At 59.7% G+C, this 18,941-nt stretch overlaps 1 protein-coding gene across 2 annotated transcripts in view; it reads right to left on the reverse strand.

Annotated features, from left to right (window-relative positions):
• The window catches only part of LSP1 (lymphocyte specific protein 1), a 38,380-nt gene extending 21,313 nt beyond the window's left edge, over window positions 1-17,067 (reverse strand). Inside the window, exon 1 of one of the 2 annotated variants that reach the window (XM_058526163.1) lies at window positions 16,899-17,067. In XM_058526163.1, coding sequence (XP_058382146.1) covers window positions 16,899-16,966 — 68 coding nt within the window. In that variant the 5' untranslated portion in view covers window positions 16,967-17,067. Of the gene's footprint in view, window positions 1-4,116; window positions 4,228-16,898 lie in introns of those variants that run through there. The other variant, XM_058526164.1, reaches the window with a different exon arrangement.
• Between the last annotated feature and the right edge of the window lie 1,874 nt (window positions 17,068-18,941).

Here is an 18,941-nt window from a genome sequence, read left to right on the forward strand (position 1 = left end):
TCTGCCTTCATGGAGGTCCCGCTGCCCCTCACCCTCTCCCCACTCTCCTCTCCTCACCTCCGCTTTCTCTCTCGGTCCTTCACTCCCTCTCACTTTCTCTTCTCTCCTTTCTCCTCCTTCCTCCTGCCACCACCTGGTAGGACACAGCCCGGGGACAGCAGAGGCTCACAGCCCGCAGGGCACACGGTGCCCTGGCCGCCAGCCTCACCCCCACAAGCCTCACCTCAGGCCCGCCTCCAGACCTCCCCCTGCCTGTTCACAGCCGTCCCTCACGGCCACCCTTTCACTTTCAGTGGGGGCCGGGGGCCGATCCTACTCGGTGCCTGGGACTGGGCCTGTATCCTTCTCCCTGACCCCCAGGGGCCACCGAGGAATTGTCATCCCCCAGCTCCCACCCATAGCCGGGTGCCCGCCTGCCCCCTGGACACCTGTGTGTGTCGGCCTGTGGCCACCAACCTGTGCTGAGCCGCTCTGAGCCTGACGAGGTGTTCCCAGGGGTCAGGCCCACTCCAGCCATCCCTCAGAGCCCAGGGGCCCTGGGGTGCCCTCTCGAGGCTCTGGCAGGGGCACGGTGGGCGAGCGCCCAGGTGCCCGGCATGCCCTGGCTCCTGCCTCCTTACCGCTCTGTCCTGCTCTGGTTCTCAGGCTGGGGCTGGAGCCTGGCCTGAACCTCAGCGCTCTGGGCTCTGGCCCTGACACACTGCCCAGGGGGCTGGGCCGCTTGGTCCCTGTACCCCCTGCTGCTGGCTCTCCCAGGCTCCTGGGCAGCAACAGCTCTGGCCGACAGACCACCTGGTCCCACGGTGGAGCCGCCCACCAGACACGGGCCCTGCCAGGGCTGGGGCCACCCCACCCACCGGATCTGGGGCCTTGGGTGGGCCCGAGGCAGCCACGCCCCTTTGGACACTGGTTTGGAGGCCTGGCTTCCGCCAGCACCCCCAGGCCAGCCCAGCAGGCTGCCGGCCCCATCCCTTGCCCTGCTGTCACACCACGGACCCCAGAGGCCGCCTGGGCCTGGCTGCCCAGGGTGGGAGAGCCACCGAGATCGCCGTCCTGTCCAAGGGGACGTGTGCCGAGAGCAGCGGCAGAGGGGCTCTCACCAGGGCTCCTCCAGCTTCCAGAGCCCCCCCCGGGGGACCGGGAGCCCAAATGCTGATAAGGACACCAGCCAGGGTGACCCGGCCAGCCTCCTTGTTCTGTGCCAGGCCAGCCCCCACCTCGCAAAGCCAGGCCCCCAAGGACTGTAGGACCAGGCAGGCGGCCGAGGGTCCAGGTGACCTTCGGAAGTAAGCGGGCCCAAAGTCGCCTCGCTGCCCCCTGACCATCTCTACACTAGCCTTACCCAAGGTGGGCCTGAGGAGAGCCTTGAATCACCCAGTGGGGGCAGGAGATGGCAGGGGAGTGACTCACAGCCTCCTGGGAAGGGGAGGAGCATGGCATGGGGTGGGGGGCACGGCAGGGGGAAGGGTCAGCCCTGGGAAGTCTTAGGAGGATGGGGAGGAACCAGCGTCTGGGTGGCTACACAGCCGTGGTCCCGGAATAAACGAGATTTAGACGAGCAATACGGGCGGGCTAGGGAAGAAGGTTTCCCAGCTGGCCCAGAGGGTCGTTTTTAATCTGCTTAAACTGGATTCAATTTACACCACAGCCACCACTGGCTCCCAGCATGCGTCTCCGGAGCTTGTCACAGAGAGGGGTCGCGTCCCATCTCTGACATCCCCCTCCCTTCCCTGCCCAGGCATCTGTGGTGAAGGCTTGGGATGAACTGGCGGGCTCCCCACTCCCAAGGTGCCTGGGATGAGGCATGGCCTCTCTGCCCTGGTTTTCTGTCTGTCAAACAGGGACAAGGCACCTGCCCACCGGGGCCGCGGGAGGTTAGGTCTGTCAGATGCCGGAGAGATGCTGACGACCATGAGGATGATGGGAATGTCACTGGTCTGGCCAGGCCTCACGTGTCCCTGCGGGTGGGTAGCACCCCGCCCGTCTCTGGGTCAGGGGCCTGGAGGGTGTGCGGGTTGGTGCACATCTGTGAGCATCACCACGTGCCATTTGGTGGACCAGCTCATGTAGCCGGACAGACAGGCCTCTGTTATTCCTCATGAGGGACTCTTCTCCACTCCCTGCCCCACCCTCCCCCTGTGGACGTTTCTAGGGAGTTCAAAGAGACACTTCCTTCTGCCCCTGCCCCACTGGCCAGCCACCCGCAGGCCCACACGACCCCAGCCCATGTTCTTGGGGGGTCGCCCCGAGCCTGCCTCTTGCCTGCCTCTGAGCTGGGGCTGCACCCTCCGCACCCCTTCGGGGTCCCCACTGTGCCCCCTGCTCGCCAGCCAGGTGCTGCGTCTGAGAATGGAGCCAAAGCCACAGCTGGATGGACGCTTGTGGTCCAGGCCCTCCTATGACAGGGGCGTGTGCCCAGCCGGGCCCTGGGGCTCTGCCTGTCATCCTGGGTGGGCTAGGAAGCTCCCCTCTTGTGCCTCGGTTTCCCCACTTGTTAAGTGGTGCTAGCGAGCCCCGGGAACTGACCCCGGGCACTCATGAGTCCCTGGGCCATGGAGCTTCCCAGAGGGGGACAGTGATGACTCGTGGGACGACACATCTCAGCCAGGCAGGGAGGAGGAGTCTTGCCTGAGACAGGTGGCCCTGCGTGAGCGTCTTCTGGCCAGCAGCCTCAGCTGGGATGGGCCAGGGGTCCGGCCCTGCAGCCCGCAGCCTCCTGCTGGGCTTAGACGGACAGGGAGGAATTGGCACCCGGGTGGCCACGCGGCCGTGGCCCCGGAATAAACCAGAAGCCAGGAAGCGGTGGGTGAAGCGCAGGAGGTGACTCGCGGGGGCAGGGGCACCTTCTGAGCAGGCAGAGTGGGCTGCAAGGGAGCATGCCCAGCAGACGCCCCTCGACCCGGTCCCAGTCCGCGACCCTGGACAGGCAGCCCTCAGGCCACGCCAGGGTGAGGCTCGGAGAGGCCCATCATTCCGCGTCTGCAGGGACCTGGCAAGCTGGAGCTGGAGGGACCAGGGCTGCTCTCAGTTCTGCTCAGACGCTGCTGAGCCCACCTGTACACCTCCTTGCCCCTCCTCTCTCCAAAAGGCAGGGCTTGGGAGGACCTGGGGATGCTGAGAGGTGCCTGTCCAGCCATCCAGGAGCTTGCAGTCTGCCCAGCATGCCCTGCCATTGAAGGAGGCAGGGAGCAAGCTCACCAGGCCTGGCAGAGGAGGACAGTCCTCCCCTCTTGGGAGAATCCGAGGCAGACTGCATGGAGGATGCGGGATTTCAGCGGGGCCTTAGATGCCTGGAAGGGTTTAGGAGGAGGAAGAGCACTGCAGGCGGCTCAGAGGGAGGCAGTGAGGGGCCCGTGGCTCAGAGTAGCAGCTCTGAGCCTGCCTACAGCTGAGCCTGTGGATCCTCCTGCCCTGTGCCTCTGCTCTCTCCACGACACTACGAGTCAGGTGCCACCGCACCACTACTTCACAGAGGAGGAAACTGAGGCCCAGAGAGGATAGGGCACTGGCCCAAGGCCTGGGGATGCAGGAGCCAGGATTGCAGCCCAGAAGATCTGACTCTGGGGCCTGAGCACTCACGATGGCCCCTGTGGTGCCTCCACACGGGGCTGGTGCACTAAGGGCAGGGGTGGTGAACGAGGCTGCAAAGTCCAGTTTCGTCGTCTGTGAGGGGTGACTGGATGGTCCCCGAGCGCCAGCAGGACCACGGGTGCGGCCTCGGAAGCGTGCTCCTCACTCTGGGCGCGTGAGCCAGGCCAGAGCCTGTGGGGCAGGGAAGGGTCTTCGAGCAGAGAGCGGCGCTACCTGAGGCCGACGGAGCAGGTGGGAGAGGCGGAGGAGGGTGCACTGCCAGGTACAGGAGGAGGGGACACGGCCCACGTGCACGCACCCACGCACACGTGCACGCAGCCCGGCGGCATGGCACACCCCTCATCCTGCTACAGCACGGGGGCTGGGCCTTCCCTTCTGGGAAGGGCTGGGACGCCCCACTCCCGGGGCCAGCCTGGCCCAGCCACACCAGCCCTGGCTTGGCGGGTGCCAATCGTCCGCAGGTGGGACCGGCGCGGGCACCCCGCCCTGCCCTCCATGCCCCAGCCTGGGCCGGCAGGGACCTACCTCAGGAGGTTCTCCAGGCCCTGTTTGCTAGAATTCCTCCTCAGGAGCGCCGAGCTGCTCATGCTGCTGGCGGCCGCCCGCCTGGCCAGCGACCTGGCCTGACCCCAGCCCTGGGGACGCTGCTGCGCGTTCTTCAAAGGCTCCTGTCCTGCTGGCCCTCCTCCTGCTCCTCCTCCTGTAACTAGGACCCCTCTCTCCCCCTCTCTCTTTCTTTCCTTTCCTCTCTTTTTTTCCCTCCCTTCCCCTCCTCCACCCTCTGTCCTGTCTCTACCTCCGAGCTGTCTCTCCCTCTGTCTGGCCGTCTGGTCTCTCTCTGGCCCTGACACCCCCTCCCCTGTCTCCTCTCTCTGTCTGCTTGTCTGTGGCCTTCCGTCTGTCCGTCCTGGCCCCTTGGCCTCGGGGGTCTCCCGGGCTGCCTCCTGTGGGCTGCCCCGGGTGCCTAAGTGCCCTCTGGCCTGTCTCTGAGCCTCGCGGCCCTGTGGGTCTCTCGGCCCCTCTCCTCCTTCAGGACGCTTAGCAGCTGCTTCCCTTTTGTTCCCCCCAGCCCCTTCTCCGCCCGCCTTGTCTCCCCACCTCCACCTCCCCCTCCTTCTGAGACTAGTAAAAATGTCAGAGAGAAAACCCTCCCAGCCCCACAGCCTGGGGGCTTAGCAGGCCCTCGGAGGCCTGTGATGGGCAGCGTGTTGCTGCCTCCCGCCTCTCTCGCCTCCCCCACCACCACCCAGGCAGCTGCTCCCTGCCTCCCTCACTCTCCTTCATCTCATCTCGCCCCACTCTTGGGGTGCCTGGTCCCCCAAACATGCTTCTCCATCCCTCGTGCCTCGCCCCTTGCCCTGGCCTGGCCCAGCCAGCCCTCTGGCCCTCCTTTTTCTCTCCTTGATCTATCTGTTGGATCTTCTCTCTCCCCCTGCCCTGCCCTGTCATGGGCCCTCTGCTCCTTCCTCTGTGGGCCTGGTCTCCCTGGCCTGCCTCTCTGGTCCCACACTCAGCCCCTCTCTCCCTCTCTTCCCTCTTCGGTCTCTCTCGGTCCCTATCTCTGTCTCCCTCCCTCCTTCTCTCCCCCTCCCTTTGTCTCTCCTCCCTTCCTCTTCTCCCTCCTTCTCCCCTCCCTCCTCTCCCCCTCCCTCCTGGTTCTCCATTTTCCTTTGTTCATTCCCAGCCCTCTGCTCCTGTTATCACCTCAAGGGGGAGGCTGGGGCACCCCGGGAATCCTCTCCACTCCCCAAATGTGGAGACTGTTGCCCCCCCAGTCCCCAGCAGACTGCACTGGAAGGTCAGAGTGGGGAGACTCCGAGAGGCAGAGATGAACACAGCCTCTCCCATTTGGTATCCGCAAGCCATGTTCCCAAGAAGTCGCTGGTGGGCACAAGGTCGGCAGTGCCCTGGCGGCCAGGTCCCTTGCCCCTGTCTTCTGGCCAAGGCCCCAGGAGGAGCAGCCCAGCCCATTGTTTCTCTGGTTGGGCTTAGTCCCCATGACTCACTTGAGCACACTCGTGGCGAGTGACTGGACAAGGGGAGGGACTGGACTGACATTCACGGCAAGTCGCCGAGGGCCAGCACTGTGCCAAGCAGTCTTACGTCCAATAGCTCCCCCAGCTCGCCAATGCTCATGACCGCCCTAAGAGGCAGACGCCACTGTACCCATGTCCCAGCTCGGGAAACGGAGGCTCAGACTGGTATCCAAGGGCACTGAGCCTGGGCCTGGCAGAGCCAGAAGCACAAGCCTAGTCTGCCAACTGCCCAGCACTGGCCTGGAGGCCATCTCCACATGCACTGTGGCCTGCCCTTGCTGCCCTCCGTCCCCACAACTGCAGAGGAACGGCCTCTCTCAATCCCCCAGCTAGTCTGACCTCCAGCTGGGCCAGGTGCTCGGGGCTGGGAGCACCTGGTAGATGTGTGAGTTGACAAAGGGCGAGGTCAGGATCAGACAGGCGAGGGAGCGGATGCACAAATGAATCACTGTGTGAAGGCAGCGTGGGTTGGAGGTGGCAGCGATAGTTGGAAAAATCCCATGTGGGCCCAGAGCTCAGGTCTGCAGTGAGTCAGGTGGTGGTTGGCTGGGGGAGAATTTGTGAGGGTCAGAAGTCTGGTTCAGATCCCCCCACACACACATCAGATGGGTCCCATGGCCAGCTCTGGAGGGGAGCCCACGGCATCTCCCCTCCCCGTGCACAGCCCAGGAGGAGCCGGGGAATGTGGGTGTGCCGCAGAGTCAGCTGTGCCCACTGCCCATCCCCAGCTCCAGCCAAAGCCGTGAAAACCTCAGGATTCTGGTGGAATAAGGAGGAGGGAGGGTGGCAGGGCCGGTCCTCAGGCTGAGCTGCACATTCAGCAGCGGAAGTAAGTTTGGGCTTCGTTTCCATCTCAAACTGCCCCTCTCCTCCTTGCCTCTTGCTTTTAGTTCTGGAATCCCAGTCACAGACAGCCAGGGATGAAATGTGCCAAGGTGTATTTTGGTTCAAAATAAGGACAAATATTTCCACAGGGAAGAGGGCTGCCTTGGGATGGTGGGAGTTCCCTGTCACTAAGAACTTGGAATTGCACAGTTATCTATCAGAAATGCTGATGGGTGGGAGGTGGCAAGAATAGATCTTTATATGCAGTGGCCAGGATTCCTAGTTTTACAACTAAGGCATGTCCTAATAGGGACAATAGGGCAGAGTATTTGACATCAACTCTACCGTTATCTGTCCATCCATCCATCCATCCATCCATCCATCCATCCACCCACACACCCATCCACCCACTCATTCACCCACCCAGCCAGCTATCCATCCTCAAACCATCATCCCTCCATCCATCCTCAATCTATTCGTCCAGCCACCCGCTTTATATAGCTATCTTTATATAGACATAGCTATATATGTCTTTCCATGTATCATTTATCAATCCATCAATTTCTCAATATATATATCCACTCAGTTATCCATGTAACACAATATATCCTCCCATCAATCCATTCAGGCATCCATCAATACATATATATCCATGTCCACTCATCTCTCTTTACATTGCTTCATTGAGCAAGTATCCATCCATCCATCCATCTACCCACCCACTCATCCATCCCTCCATCCATCCATCCATCCATCCATCCATCCATCCATCCATCCATCCATCTATCCATCTAACCATCCATCTAAATGCCTTAATACATATAAAATACTTAGAAGAAGCATGCACTAGCCATGCATCCATTTGGAATATAAAAACCACTCAATATATGTTAATTACATTATCTGTATGCTCAACCATCAATTTATATATCTATTTGCCCAGCTACCCAACCAGTGAAATATCTGTTCATTCTTTAATACATCCTTCTATCTCTCCAGATATTTTTCTGTCCTTACTTTCATTCATCTCTCCAAATATTTTAGTATTATCACCCCATTCATACATCCATTCATGTATCTGTCTGTCCATCCATTTATATGTCCACCCATCTTCCCATCTAGCAAGTCACACATCCAATTGTTCATAAATACACGTTTGTCCTTCCATATACGTATTTGCCCATCATTTTGCCCATTAAGCAATCCAACTGAGTTAAAACAGTTGCTGGAACATAGTAAACCTTCAATAAATATTAGTTACTATTATTTTCATCTATCCATTTACTCATCCATATCTCATCCAACCAATGATCCATTCATTCATCTCTCCATTTGTCTTCATACATTCATCCATCTATCCATATATTTTTCAACAAATTTATTGAATACTTACTGTATTCACTTTTTGGTGCTGAGGATTCAGCATTTACAAAGTCCCTGCTCTCACAAGGCTGACATTTTAGTGGGAACAAAAAAATCCCAAGTAAATGTATACTGTAATAAATCAGATGATGGTAAATGCTATACAAAATGTAATCTTGGTAAGAGGACATAGAGTTCTGGAGGGGACTGATATTTTATATAGTATAGTCAAAGAAAACCTCACAGGAAAGAATAAGCCTTTCCTTGTTTGAAAAGACTCTTGAGAAAAATTACAGATAGCTATATACATCAGTGGGAGAAAGTGTTCTAGGAAGAGAGAACAGTGAGTGCATAGTTCCTGATTTAGGTGTGCTGTTCACCAAGATATGTCTTCAATACTTCATCCAGCATCAAACTATACACCTATTTACTCACTGTCTATCTTTCCATTCATCTGTCTCTTTCTATATTTGTCTATTTGTCCATCTAAAATGCGATCCATTATCCATATCCATCCATGTATACCTGTGTTGATAAACTTCTGAACATCTGTCCAGTTATTTATCCATCTGCATGTCATCCATCTACCCATCGACCCGTCCAACCATACTTTCATTACATGTGTCCATCCACTCATCCATCCATCCACCCATCCACCCACCATCCATCCAAATAGACATACATATGTTCTTCTGTCCATCCATCCATCCATCCACCCACCCATTCATCCATCCAAAGACATAGATGTCTTCTCATGTCCATCTATCCATCCACCCATCCATCCACCCATCATCCACCCATCATCCATCCATCCATCCATCCACCCACCCACCTATCCATCCAAATAGACATACATATGTTCTTCTGTCCACCCATCCATTCACTCATTTATCTATCCATCCATCTACCTATCCACCCACCCATCATCTATCCATCCATTTCTCCATCCATCCATCCACCCACCACTTGTTCATCTATTCACCCACCACTCTACCCATTATCCACCCATTCATCCAACTATCCATCCATCCATCCGTCATTCATCCATCCATCCATCCATCCATCCAAATAGACATATGTTCTTCTGTCCATCCACCCATCCACCTACCAGTTCATCTATTCATCAACCCATGCACCCATTATCCACCCATTCATCCATCCATCCATCCATCCATCCATCCACCCATCTATCCATCCATCCATCTAACCATCTATCTATCCATCCTCCACCCATCATCCATCTATCATCCATCCTCCCATCATCCATCCACCCATCCATCCATCTATCCATCCAAATAGACACACATAATGTTCTTCTGTCCATCCATCCATCTATCATCCATCCTCCCATCATCCATCCACCCATCCATCCATCTATCCAAATAGACATACATATGTTCTTCTGTCCATCCATCCATCCACCCATCCACCCATTCATTCATCCATCCATCCATCTATCTACCCATCATCCATCCATCTTTTATCCATTCATCCATCCATCCACCCACCCATTCATCCAGCCAGCCAGCCATTCACCATCATCCACCCATCACCCATCAGCTATCCATCAATTTCTCCGTCCATCCATCCATCCATCCATCCATCCATCTATCCATCCATCCATCCAAATAAACATATATATGTTCTTCTATCCATCCATCCATCCACCCATCCGCCCATGTTGTATCCACCATCCATCCATCTATTCAGTTGTTCCTACTTCCTACCTTTCTTCACCTACTTTTCCTTGTTTTATTTTTATTTTTTGGGGGGGGGATGGGGGGATGATTGGCCCTGAGCTGACATCTGTTGCCAGTCTTCCTCTTTTTCTTTTTTCTCCCCCAAACCCCAGTACACACTTTCATATCCTAGTTGTAGGTCCTTCTGATTCCTCTATTTGGAACGCCACCTCAGCATGGCTTGATGAGCAGTGAGTAGGTCAGCACCCAGGATCTGAACCGGCTAACCCTGGGCCGCCAAGGTGGAATCGTGAACTTAACCACTACGCCACTGGGCAGGCCCCTACCTTTCCTTTCGTTCATCCATTTCACTCATTCATTCATTTAATTAATTAATTAATTCCGCTCTCCATCATTGAGTTTTTTTATTTTCTTTCTTCTATGACTAACACGTGGTTCATAAGATTGTGGCCCAAGAAGATAAGAGAGCAGATCCTTGTGACCCAGTAGGCTCAGTGCTCTAAGAGAACCTAAATAGGAGCTGGAGAAGTATAGTTCTGTCCTCTTGTTCAAACGTTCTCATCACCACAATAACACACACACACACACACATACACACACACAAATATGTGCTCACAGCAGAATCCAATGAAAGGTGCAATGAGCAGTGAGAGGTCACAGGGGGAGAGGACATCAGGGCTGGTGGCCTCAGTGCCTCTGGGTGACTCCAGGTAGAGAAATGTCTCTGACTTACAGAGGAGGCAGCCTCCAAGTGCTCTGAGCACTCATCTATCTTGCATGTGGCTCAGTCCAGCAAAGAGAGAGGGCCGGGGTGGTGGGGGTAGTGATAAAGCCGGGATTTGGGTTGTGGTGGGGACCAGGAGAAAGACTGAAGGCTTCTTTCTAGATTCCTCTGGAATCAGTGGGCTATATCCTTCTGTCCCAAGTCTCATTTTTTTTTGAGGGGGGGTACCTGGGAGAGGAGGAGGAGGCAGCCTTGAGTTACCTCAGAAGCGAAACCATCGAACAGCAGGTTGCATCTAGGAAGGAGGGGCGCAGACACAGGTGGAGTGAGGGGGGCTGTGTTCTTCCCCGTAGCAGGAAGGAGCAGTGCCTGAGATCCAAACTGCCAAGACTGGAGCAGGGCAGCCACCCTCTCCCTGTCCTCACTCACAGCCCCTGTGGCGGCTGGAGAAGCCAAGGCTCTGGGAGGGGAAGGGGGTGACTGTTACTCTCATCCCCCACCCCCCACTGGCTGTCCCTGCTGCCCTCTGCATGCCCCCCACAGAGCTGCCCTTTCTCCAGGCTCTCGGCCAGAGGCCTGAGGTCCTCCTTCTCCTGCAGGGGGAGGTGAGTGCGTTGGAGGGGGGCACAGACATTCCCTGGGTTTCCAGACAGCCCCTCCCTGCCAGCCAGTGGGACCAGACAGTGCTTCCTCCCCGACCCCACCAACTCCCAATGTGCCAGCTTGCAGGCAGTTAGTGATGGAGTTTGGACAGGACTGGCCTGGCCCCAGGAAAGGGCCGGGGGCTTTCCTCCTCCCGCCTCTTATCTGTCTGTGTCTGGCACCACATGGCTCTGCTGGCCAGGCAGGGTTAGGAGCCTGATTTCCTCAATCCCCTAATCTTCCACGAACCCCACACCTCACACAGGTCCCCCACCCCCTCTCTCCAGGCTCCTGGGTGTTGGGGAAGGCCCGGGGCCTGGGCCGGCTCCTTGCGCCTGGATTCCGCTTTGGCTGGGCTGCCCCTGGCCATGTTCTCCTAGTCTGGGTTTTCACCTCCAAGTCCCGAGTCATCCTGGGCAGAGAGGGCCTGATTCCATCTGCCTCAGGGCACTGAGGGTTAGGAGAGGTCCGGGAACTCCCCTTGCTGGTTGCCTTGTGGCGTGGGCCCCCAGTCTCTAAGAAGGCCATTAGAAGTCCCCAGAAGGGGGATTCCCTGATGCAAAAGGGCTGGGGGCTGGGAATTGGGTGGGGCTGGGCTGAGAGAGAAGCTGAGGGTTCCTTTCTAGACACCTCTGGAAAGAACCAGCTCGTTCTGGAAGGGCCAAGTCCCATTTCCGCTTTTTGGGGAGGTCCCTGGGGTGTCTTCTGAGCTATGCCTTATTCTCTGTGGGCCTCAGGAAGCGCAGCCCTTGCCCCCACAAGAACCTTCGGGTGCAGACCAATTGGCAGCACAGCATGGGGTTATCAAGCGCCTAGGAGGGGCAGCCCAGCCACCCTTGGGTCCCCCCAAGGCCTTGCCAGGACCTCAGCACCCCAAACTTGAACTTGAGTCCACAGGGGGCACGGGCTCCACAAAAAGCGTCTCTGCAGGGAAGCAGTGTTAGGAAGCACACGCTCCAAGCCAGGGCAGCCAGTGCCCCTCCACGCCTGGCTCCAGGCTGCTCCTGACAGCTGCCCTCAGGCAGAACATCCAACTCTTTTAAGCCTCAGTTTCTCCCTGTGAGATGGGAGGTCTCGGAACCCACCTCACTGGGGCAGGTACAACAAGATCCTTGGTGTGAAGGGTTTGGTGAAGGCCCACGTGGTGGAGTGATGTGTAGTCAGAGTAGACATGACTTCAACCGTGCAGATTGGGGAAACTGAGGACTCAAGGGGCAGGACTTACCCCAGAAAGTACTAGCCTGGGTGTCAGCAGCTGATGCCAGACGTGTCCCCCCCAAGGGCTCTGTGCCCAGTTGTCTTCCTCCCCCCACACTCAGAACTCAGAGCCCAGGAGAGCGAAGCGGATGCTCACGGCCCCCCTCCTGCTGACCAGGACTCCAAGGGGCCTCTTCCTGCTGCCAGGACCCTCATCTTCCTGACATTCTGGCACTCTCTGAGGGAAACTGAGGCAGAGACAGGTGGAGGGGTGGTTGTGGAGGGGATGGTAGCCGCTGCAGCAGCCCACGGTGCCACCTGGCAGAGGCCTGCCTTGTTCTGGTCCCCGAGACCCTCCTGGCTCTGCCCCGTGGGGCTCCAGGATTGTTTGGTGAGAAGGCAGATGGGGATTAGGAAGGAAGTGGGGATGAGGGGAAGGATTTCCAGCTTCCCTAATCAGCAGGGGTGGGGGCCCGTGACACCCCGAGTGTATGTGAGGCATCCTCTCTCTCTTCCCCCGACAAGGAGGGACCATGAGAGGGTCCAGATGGAAGGCGGGAGGAAGCAGGCGACCTCAGCCAGCCCCAGCCAAGAGGAAGGCATCCATCATCTGAGCTGAGCTCAGCCTCTCCCTCCCCTGGGACATTTCCTGGCGCCCGAGACCCCTGACCTGGGGGGAGGAGGAGAGGAGGCCCCAGGGGGCTCCTGAGGCCTGACTGAGCTCTGACTGCCGCCTTCAGGTCTGGACCCTGGGCACGTCCCCCTAGTGCCTCCACCCTAGCAGTCTGCTGCCGGCTGCCCCGGCCAGGGCCTGACTCTGCCGGCCCCACCCTCCCTCCTGAGTGGCCTCTGGCATTGCCTGCCGCTCTGGGGCCGAGTGCCCTGGCTGTACCAGGTGGAGTCTGGCTCTGCTGGGGGGGCAAGTGGGCAGGAGGGCCACCCAGGAACCTCGCTGCATGTGGGGTTCCCACCCGGAGGGTCCGCCTCTCCAGGCACACAGGCTCCTCCCACCCTTGCTCCCTCAGGGGCCGCGGCCTGCAGGCTGTCTCAGCCCGTCCTCCAGCTGCCAGCCACCCACAGCCCTGCAGGGACCTGTGGCCTCTGTCCTGAAGACCCTGGAGCCCAGATGGCAAGGCCAAAAGTCTGCAGGGGCAGATGGCCAGAAAGAGACCCTGCCCAGGGTGGTCCCACAGGTGGTCCCTGCCTTTCTCCTCTCTCAACTGGGCACATGGAGAAGCGGTTGAGGCAGTGTCCATTAATCTCCTATGACCAGGGCCATGCCCTGCCTAGCAGGCAACAGCAGGGGTTAGAGGCAGAGGAGGCAGGGAGACCACTGATCACCCTACTCCTGCCCCAGTCATCATCATCCAGGGCCAGAGTAACCAAGCTTGTCCTGGGGGGGAGGGCAGGACCAGGACTCTGGGGCAGGACCAGGGATCCTGGGCAGAACCAGGGCTCTAGGGCAGCCCAGGGATCCTGGGCAGAACCAGGGCTCTAGGGCAGCCCAGGGATCCGGGGCAGGACCAGGGCTCTGGGGCAGACCAGGGATCCGGGCAGGACCAGGGATCTGGGCAGGACCACGGCTCTGGGGCAGAACAGGGATCCGGGCAGGACCAGGGCTCTGAGGCTGGCTCTAACCATGGGCAGCAGCAGGTGCTAAGGAAGCCCAGGTCAGTGGCCATCTTGGGTGGGCTAGATGAGCATTAAGAAGCCTGGAGAGGGGATGGTGCGGCCAGGTAGGGCTGGGAAGGGCGTGTGCAAAGCCTGCAATGATTCTGGCACCTTTTAGAACTGAGAAGAGCTGAGAATGTCAGACCATGGAGGGGAAGTGAGATCAGTGTGGCCGGGGCAGGCCTGGAGTGGATGCTTGGGGGCGTGGACTTTGCCGCCCAGCAGTGAATGGTCTCATGTATGGGAGGACATGGTCCAATGGCTTCATAGAGAGAGAGCATGGCGGGGGCTGGGGCATGGAGACCACGGGGTGAGGTCGTCTTGGTCAACCAGGGGGCGCTGGGCTGCGGCAGGGGCGAGGCCCAAGGGACCGGGCGGGACTGTCTGCAGGTGGAGTGGTGGGACTTCTGTCCGTGGGTGCGGGCACAGGGAGGACCCAGCCTGGTCCTGTCTGGCTCTGGTGAGGGTCGGGGTGCACATGGGCCCTCCAAGGAGTTGTGCTTCCAAGATTTCGACGTGTTGAACCCGGGGTCCCTGAGGGCATCCTCCACCTCCATCCCCTGGATGGGGGCCCTGTCCTCGCCCCCCTTGGAGTCCGAGGTCGGTCGCTCCCCATGGGTGGGAGGCTGGGGCTGGGGGCCATACCTCAACTCTACCAGGAGGTCACGGCCCTGGCCCCACAGGCTGCAGCTGGGCAGCCAGGGCAAGGAGAAAGCACCCTAACCCTGAGTGGAGGGAGGGAGGGTCTGTAGCCCAGCCTGCACGTGGAGCAGAGGGGGCACCAAGGCCCTGTCGGGGGCCCGTTGTTTGGGGACGCCCCTATCCTAGGGCCAAATGTGATGGGGTCAGTCCCATCCTGGAGGAGTCTGAGGGAGGTGGCCCACTTGCCCAGTTGGAGGGGCACGGCCTGCCCTGGGCCCAGCATGGAAGGCGATGTCCTGAGTCACTGCCAGCCCCTCTGTAGGCAGCGTGTGGGGACTAGGGGCAGGTCTCTTCTGCTCTGTTCCAGCCGTAGCAGACTCTGCCCAGCCTGGGCCTTCCCAGGGCTCCTGGGTGGGGGCTTCCCAGCCCACAGGTCTCTCGCCTGGGCGTCGGGGACTTCTCACCCCCCTGGACAGGAAAATCCCCGGTTCCCTTAGTCACCTTGTGAAATGAGAGCCCCACTCCGCCCTGGGTCTCGGTTTCATTCTGAAAGGTCGGTGTCACACACCACATTGGGGGGTGACGTCTGCGGGGGTGCTCAGGATCCAGGGGCCGGGGCTGCTTCCGACCAGCTCTGCTGCCCAATCTCCTGACAGACCCCACACAGGTGCAGCCCGGCCCTGGGACAGGCACCAAGACGCCCAGGGGTCAGCCGAGCGCCAGCCCGCCACCCACCTGCCTGGGCCCCCGTTGCCGTGGCTGTGCCCTGCTCCCCCGCTCTCTCCCTCTCCTCTGCACGCGCGACAGCTGGAAGGCGGGTCAAGGATGAGGCCAAGGAGGGAGGCAGGGGTGCCCTGCCAGGCCGCTAAAGCTGTGCCCTTCTATGGGCATGAGGTGGCCGGAGGAGCACGGGGAGCGTGGGGCTCGGACGGCGCTGACGTGAGGAGTCATTTCTGAGCAGGGACACAGCTGTTCCCCAGTTGCCTGCTGCATACGTGGAGCAATCTCCCTCCCCAAGGACATGGCGATCCCCACGGGGCCCACAGCCCGTACCGTGGCCTCCCACCCCTCCTCGGCCCTCAAGATCCCACACCGGGTGATGGGTCCCATCAAGCCCCTCGAGCGGGCAACGTGGCCCCAACAGTTTGGGCCCGGCACAGGCACCCTGACCCAGACACAGACCCCGGCCTGCCAGGCCGATGCTCAGCCTTCCACCCCACCCTGGCTCTCGTGACTGGGCCCCACAGGGGATTCGGCAAGGAGAAGGCGGTCGTCCACCTCCCTCACACACGCACATATATGCACACACACATGCTCACACATGTGCACACATACACTCACAGCAGACATTTCTATCATTTCTCTCCTTATCGATAAACGCATCATCACAGGATCAGGTTTTGCTGCCACCAGCTCCCAGCAGAAGAGCCAAGGTCAGAATCCACTTTGTAAGTCAGTGAGGCTGTGGGGCCTTGGTGGCCACCACCCCCTCCCCGCCCTGGGCGGCTCCATCTCCATCCGCTTGCTCTGGCCTGGTGCTCCTGGTCCTTCCCTCCCACTGGCCTGGGCAGCAGCCCCACTGTCCTCCTTCTGGGCCAGAGACCTCCATCCCCACATGGCTCCCCATCCTCTGACTGTCAGAGCATCAGTCCGCTCCCCAAAGCCCCACCTGGCCCCCAGACCTGACTACACCCACCTCTTCTGGCCCCGGTGCCCTGGGCAGTCGGAACCACCCCCCCAAGCTCAGCCTGGATGCCGCCTGCTGACAGCCCTTCCCCCAGCCCAGGCCCTTCTTCTGCCTCTGCACAGGCCGGGCGCCCAGCGGCTCCACGGAGCGCAGCTGTCTCCTGAGGAGGCCTAGGCCTGCAGGGTCTCTCTGCCCAGCTCTGGCTGTGGCGGCACAGGTGGTCCTTTTTGCCAGCAACCCACATGCAGCCTCTGCCCATGTGCCCCTCACGTCCCATCCCCAACCAACAGCGCCTGCCGGGCACTCAGAATAGGCACCTGCCCGGCATCCTCAGGTTCCTCCATCACCATGGGAGGGGCAGTCGGGGGGAGGGGGCCTGGCAGGGCCTCAAGCTTGGGCTTTGAGGGTCCTGAGGCCGAGCAGCCCCTCTGGGCCAGGCTTCCTGGGCCAGGGCTGCACCCCCATCTCCTGTCCTCACAGCTTCAGCCCTGCCTGCCCAAGGCCCGGGCTCCCCCTAGCTGTCCAGGCCACGTCCTGGGGCCCTGCAAGGGGCGCCCAGCCCTCCTTGTCCTGGGTTAGCGTCCCACTAGCTGGTGGCGGAACCCGGCCTCTCGCAGTGAGGCCGAGCTGCAGAGGCAGATGGAAGAGGCATCCACCGCCCATTAGGTGACTCGGGGTCCCAGGAAGGGGCCCTGTAGCCTGCGTGCCGCCCAAGTCTCCCATGGCACCGTCGGCTCTGGGTTAGGCGTTACTGCCACATAAACGTAAAGACTCCTGCTCGCAGGAACAGACCACCATGACACACAGGGCCTCCTACCTACCCTGTGCCTTCTTCTACCAGCAGCTCTTCCCGCTCCTCGGATTCGGGGTGGCTCGCAGCCTCCGCCATCGGCCTAGCGTCCGGGCCGATTTCGGCTGTGCGTGTGTGCGGCAGCTGGGTGCTTCCTCGGGTGGCAGCGGCCGGAGCCCCCACCCCCAGCCGGGTTTCACTTCCCCCTTCCGCCTGCAGGTTGAGGTTTGGAACATATTGGGGCTTGGGTTGGGGTGTTGTTTTTTAATCTGTTGCTGCAAGAGAAGAGTGGAAAAAAAAAAAACCAGCCATCAGGAAACGTTAAGCAAGTTGAGTTGCAGGGAGTGGGGTGACAGAGAGGGACTGTGTTAAGGCAGAGGTGGGGTGCCACGTGTGGTCCGGAGTCTGGGCGCCTGCACAGGAGCCCCCCACACTCTGCCTGGGTTCCCCCAGCAGCCCTGGCCTCCAAGTTCGTTTGCACATGCTGCTCTCCGAGTGCCAGGCCATGGTTCAGGTCCCTACGCCTCCAAGTTAAGCATCTTAACCTCTCTGGATGGAAACCTGCGTGTGTCCGGAGCGCGGATTCACTCCTTGGGGCCGTTGCCTGAGCACCCCTGCCTGGTCTGTGCTCTCGGGCAGCTTCTGGGGCCCCTCGTGGACCGCTCCACCTCCTGCAGGCCCCGTGTCGTGTCTTCGTGCTTTCTTTACTCCTGACAACAGTTGGGCTCCCTGGTCTATCTGTGGCTCCTCCCCTTGTCCCCTCGACTCTGCTTCCCTCACCCCCATGCTCGGGGAGCTCGGAACTGACCGCGCCGATGGTGAGTGTCACCAGGCCCTGGGGGTGGGGGCTCAGGGGCTCCCCCAGGAGGCACCAGCAGGACAGAGAGGATGAAAGGAGGCTGTTTCCACCCTTTACGGGCCTTGGCTGCTGGGAATGCCCAGACCAGGGGCTCAGAAATCACTGAGGGGTGACGGGCAGTTATGGGGGCCAGACCCCAAAGCCGGGGGACCTTGGGCTGTGTGCCATGAGGCCATGGAGGTACGGGAGACTTCCCTGGCAAGACCAGGGCTGACCCCTGGACTCACGAGAAGGAAAGGGAGCCCTGGGCCATCTCGCCAAGCCCTGGACAGCTATGGGCCTGAGAAATCCAACCAGAGGGACTTGGAGGGGCCCCGAGGCAAAGAGGGGCACGAGAGAGGCCCAGGGGGTCAGGGAAGGTGGTAGGGCCCTAGAGTGTTCACTCATCAGAGTGGGGCCTGACCCAGGGACAAGCCAGCTTGGGGAGCAGTGTGGACCCCACCCCTGCCTACACCCCAAGGAGGCTTCTCGCTCACCTGGGACAGGAAACTCGGGGAGGGGTCCTGCACCAGCGACCATAGGGCAAGGCCTGAGCAGAGAGGAGGCCACAGGGCCCTGCCCCTGGGGGCTCTCGGCCTGCTGCCTCCTCTGTCCCCTCTGTGGTTACCAGGGGCTGCACGCTGTCCAACATGGACATGGCGGTTGGACGTCCACCTGGGCAGGGCCAGGCCTCAGCATGGCGGCCAGCGTCCCCAGGGCACAGCCCCTCAGCTCGCCCGCCCCATGTGCTGCCTCATCAGTGGACGTGACCCTTGGTCGACCTGCCTTTCAGGTCCTTCCCCTGGCCTGCAGTGAGGTCGGCCCCAACATCACAGCCGGGAAGTTTAAGGGCACTGCCAGGACAGGGGAGGGCAGATGGAGGCTAGGCGTCCTCCACACATGGCTTCCTGGCCCGCCATTCGCTGCCTGAGGCTGGGCCAGCTCCCGCCTTTACGGGGCCCAGTACAAAATGAAAACACGGGGCCTCTGTTCAAAAACCACAGAGAATTTCAAGAGGGAGCCCGTGGAGCTGGCTCTGCTGAAGGTAAACTCGAAGGCACGGCCTGAGCAGCTGACCCACCGTCCCAATCTCCTCTGAGACAGACGCAGCTCGTGACCCTGCAAGCATTTGCCAGACACCGGGGCCCTCCAGAGCGCTCCTCTCTCCCCTCTGCCTGCCCGTCCTCAGAGGCCCAGAGGCAGCTGACCCCTCCTGCGAGGGTTGAGCTGAGTCCC

This window comes from Diceros bicornis, chromosome 31 (assembly GCF_020826845.1).
Source record: "Diceros bicornis minor isolate mBicDic1 chromosome 31, mDicBic1.mat.cur, whole genome shotgun sequence".
Classification (NCBI taxonomy): Eukaryota; Metazoa; Chordata; class Mammalia; order Perissodactyla; family Rhinocerotidae; genus Diceros; species Diceros bicornis.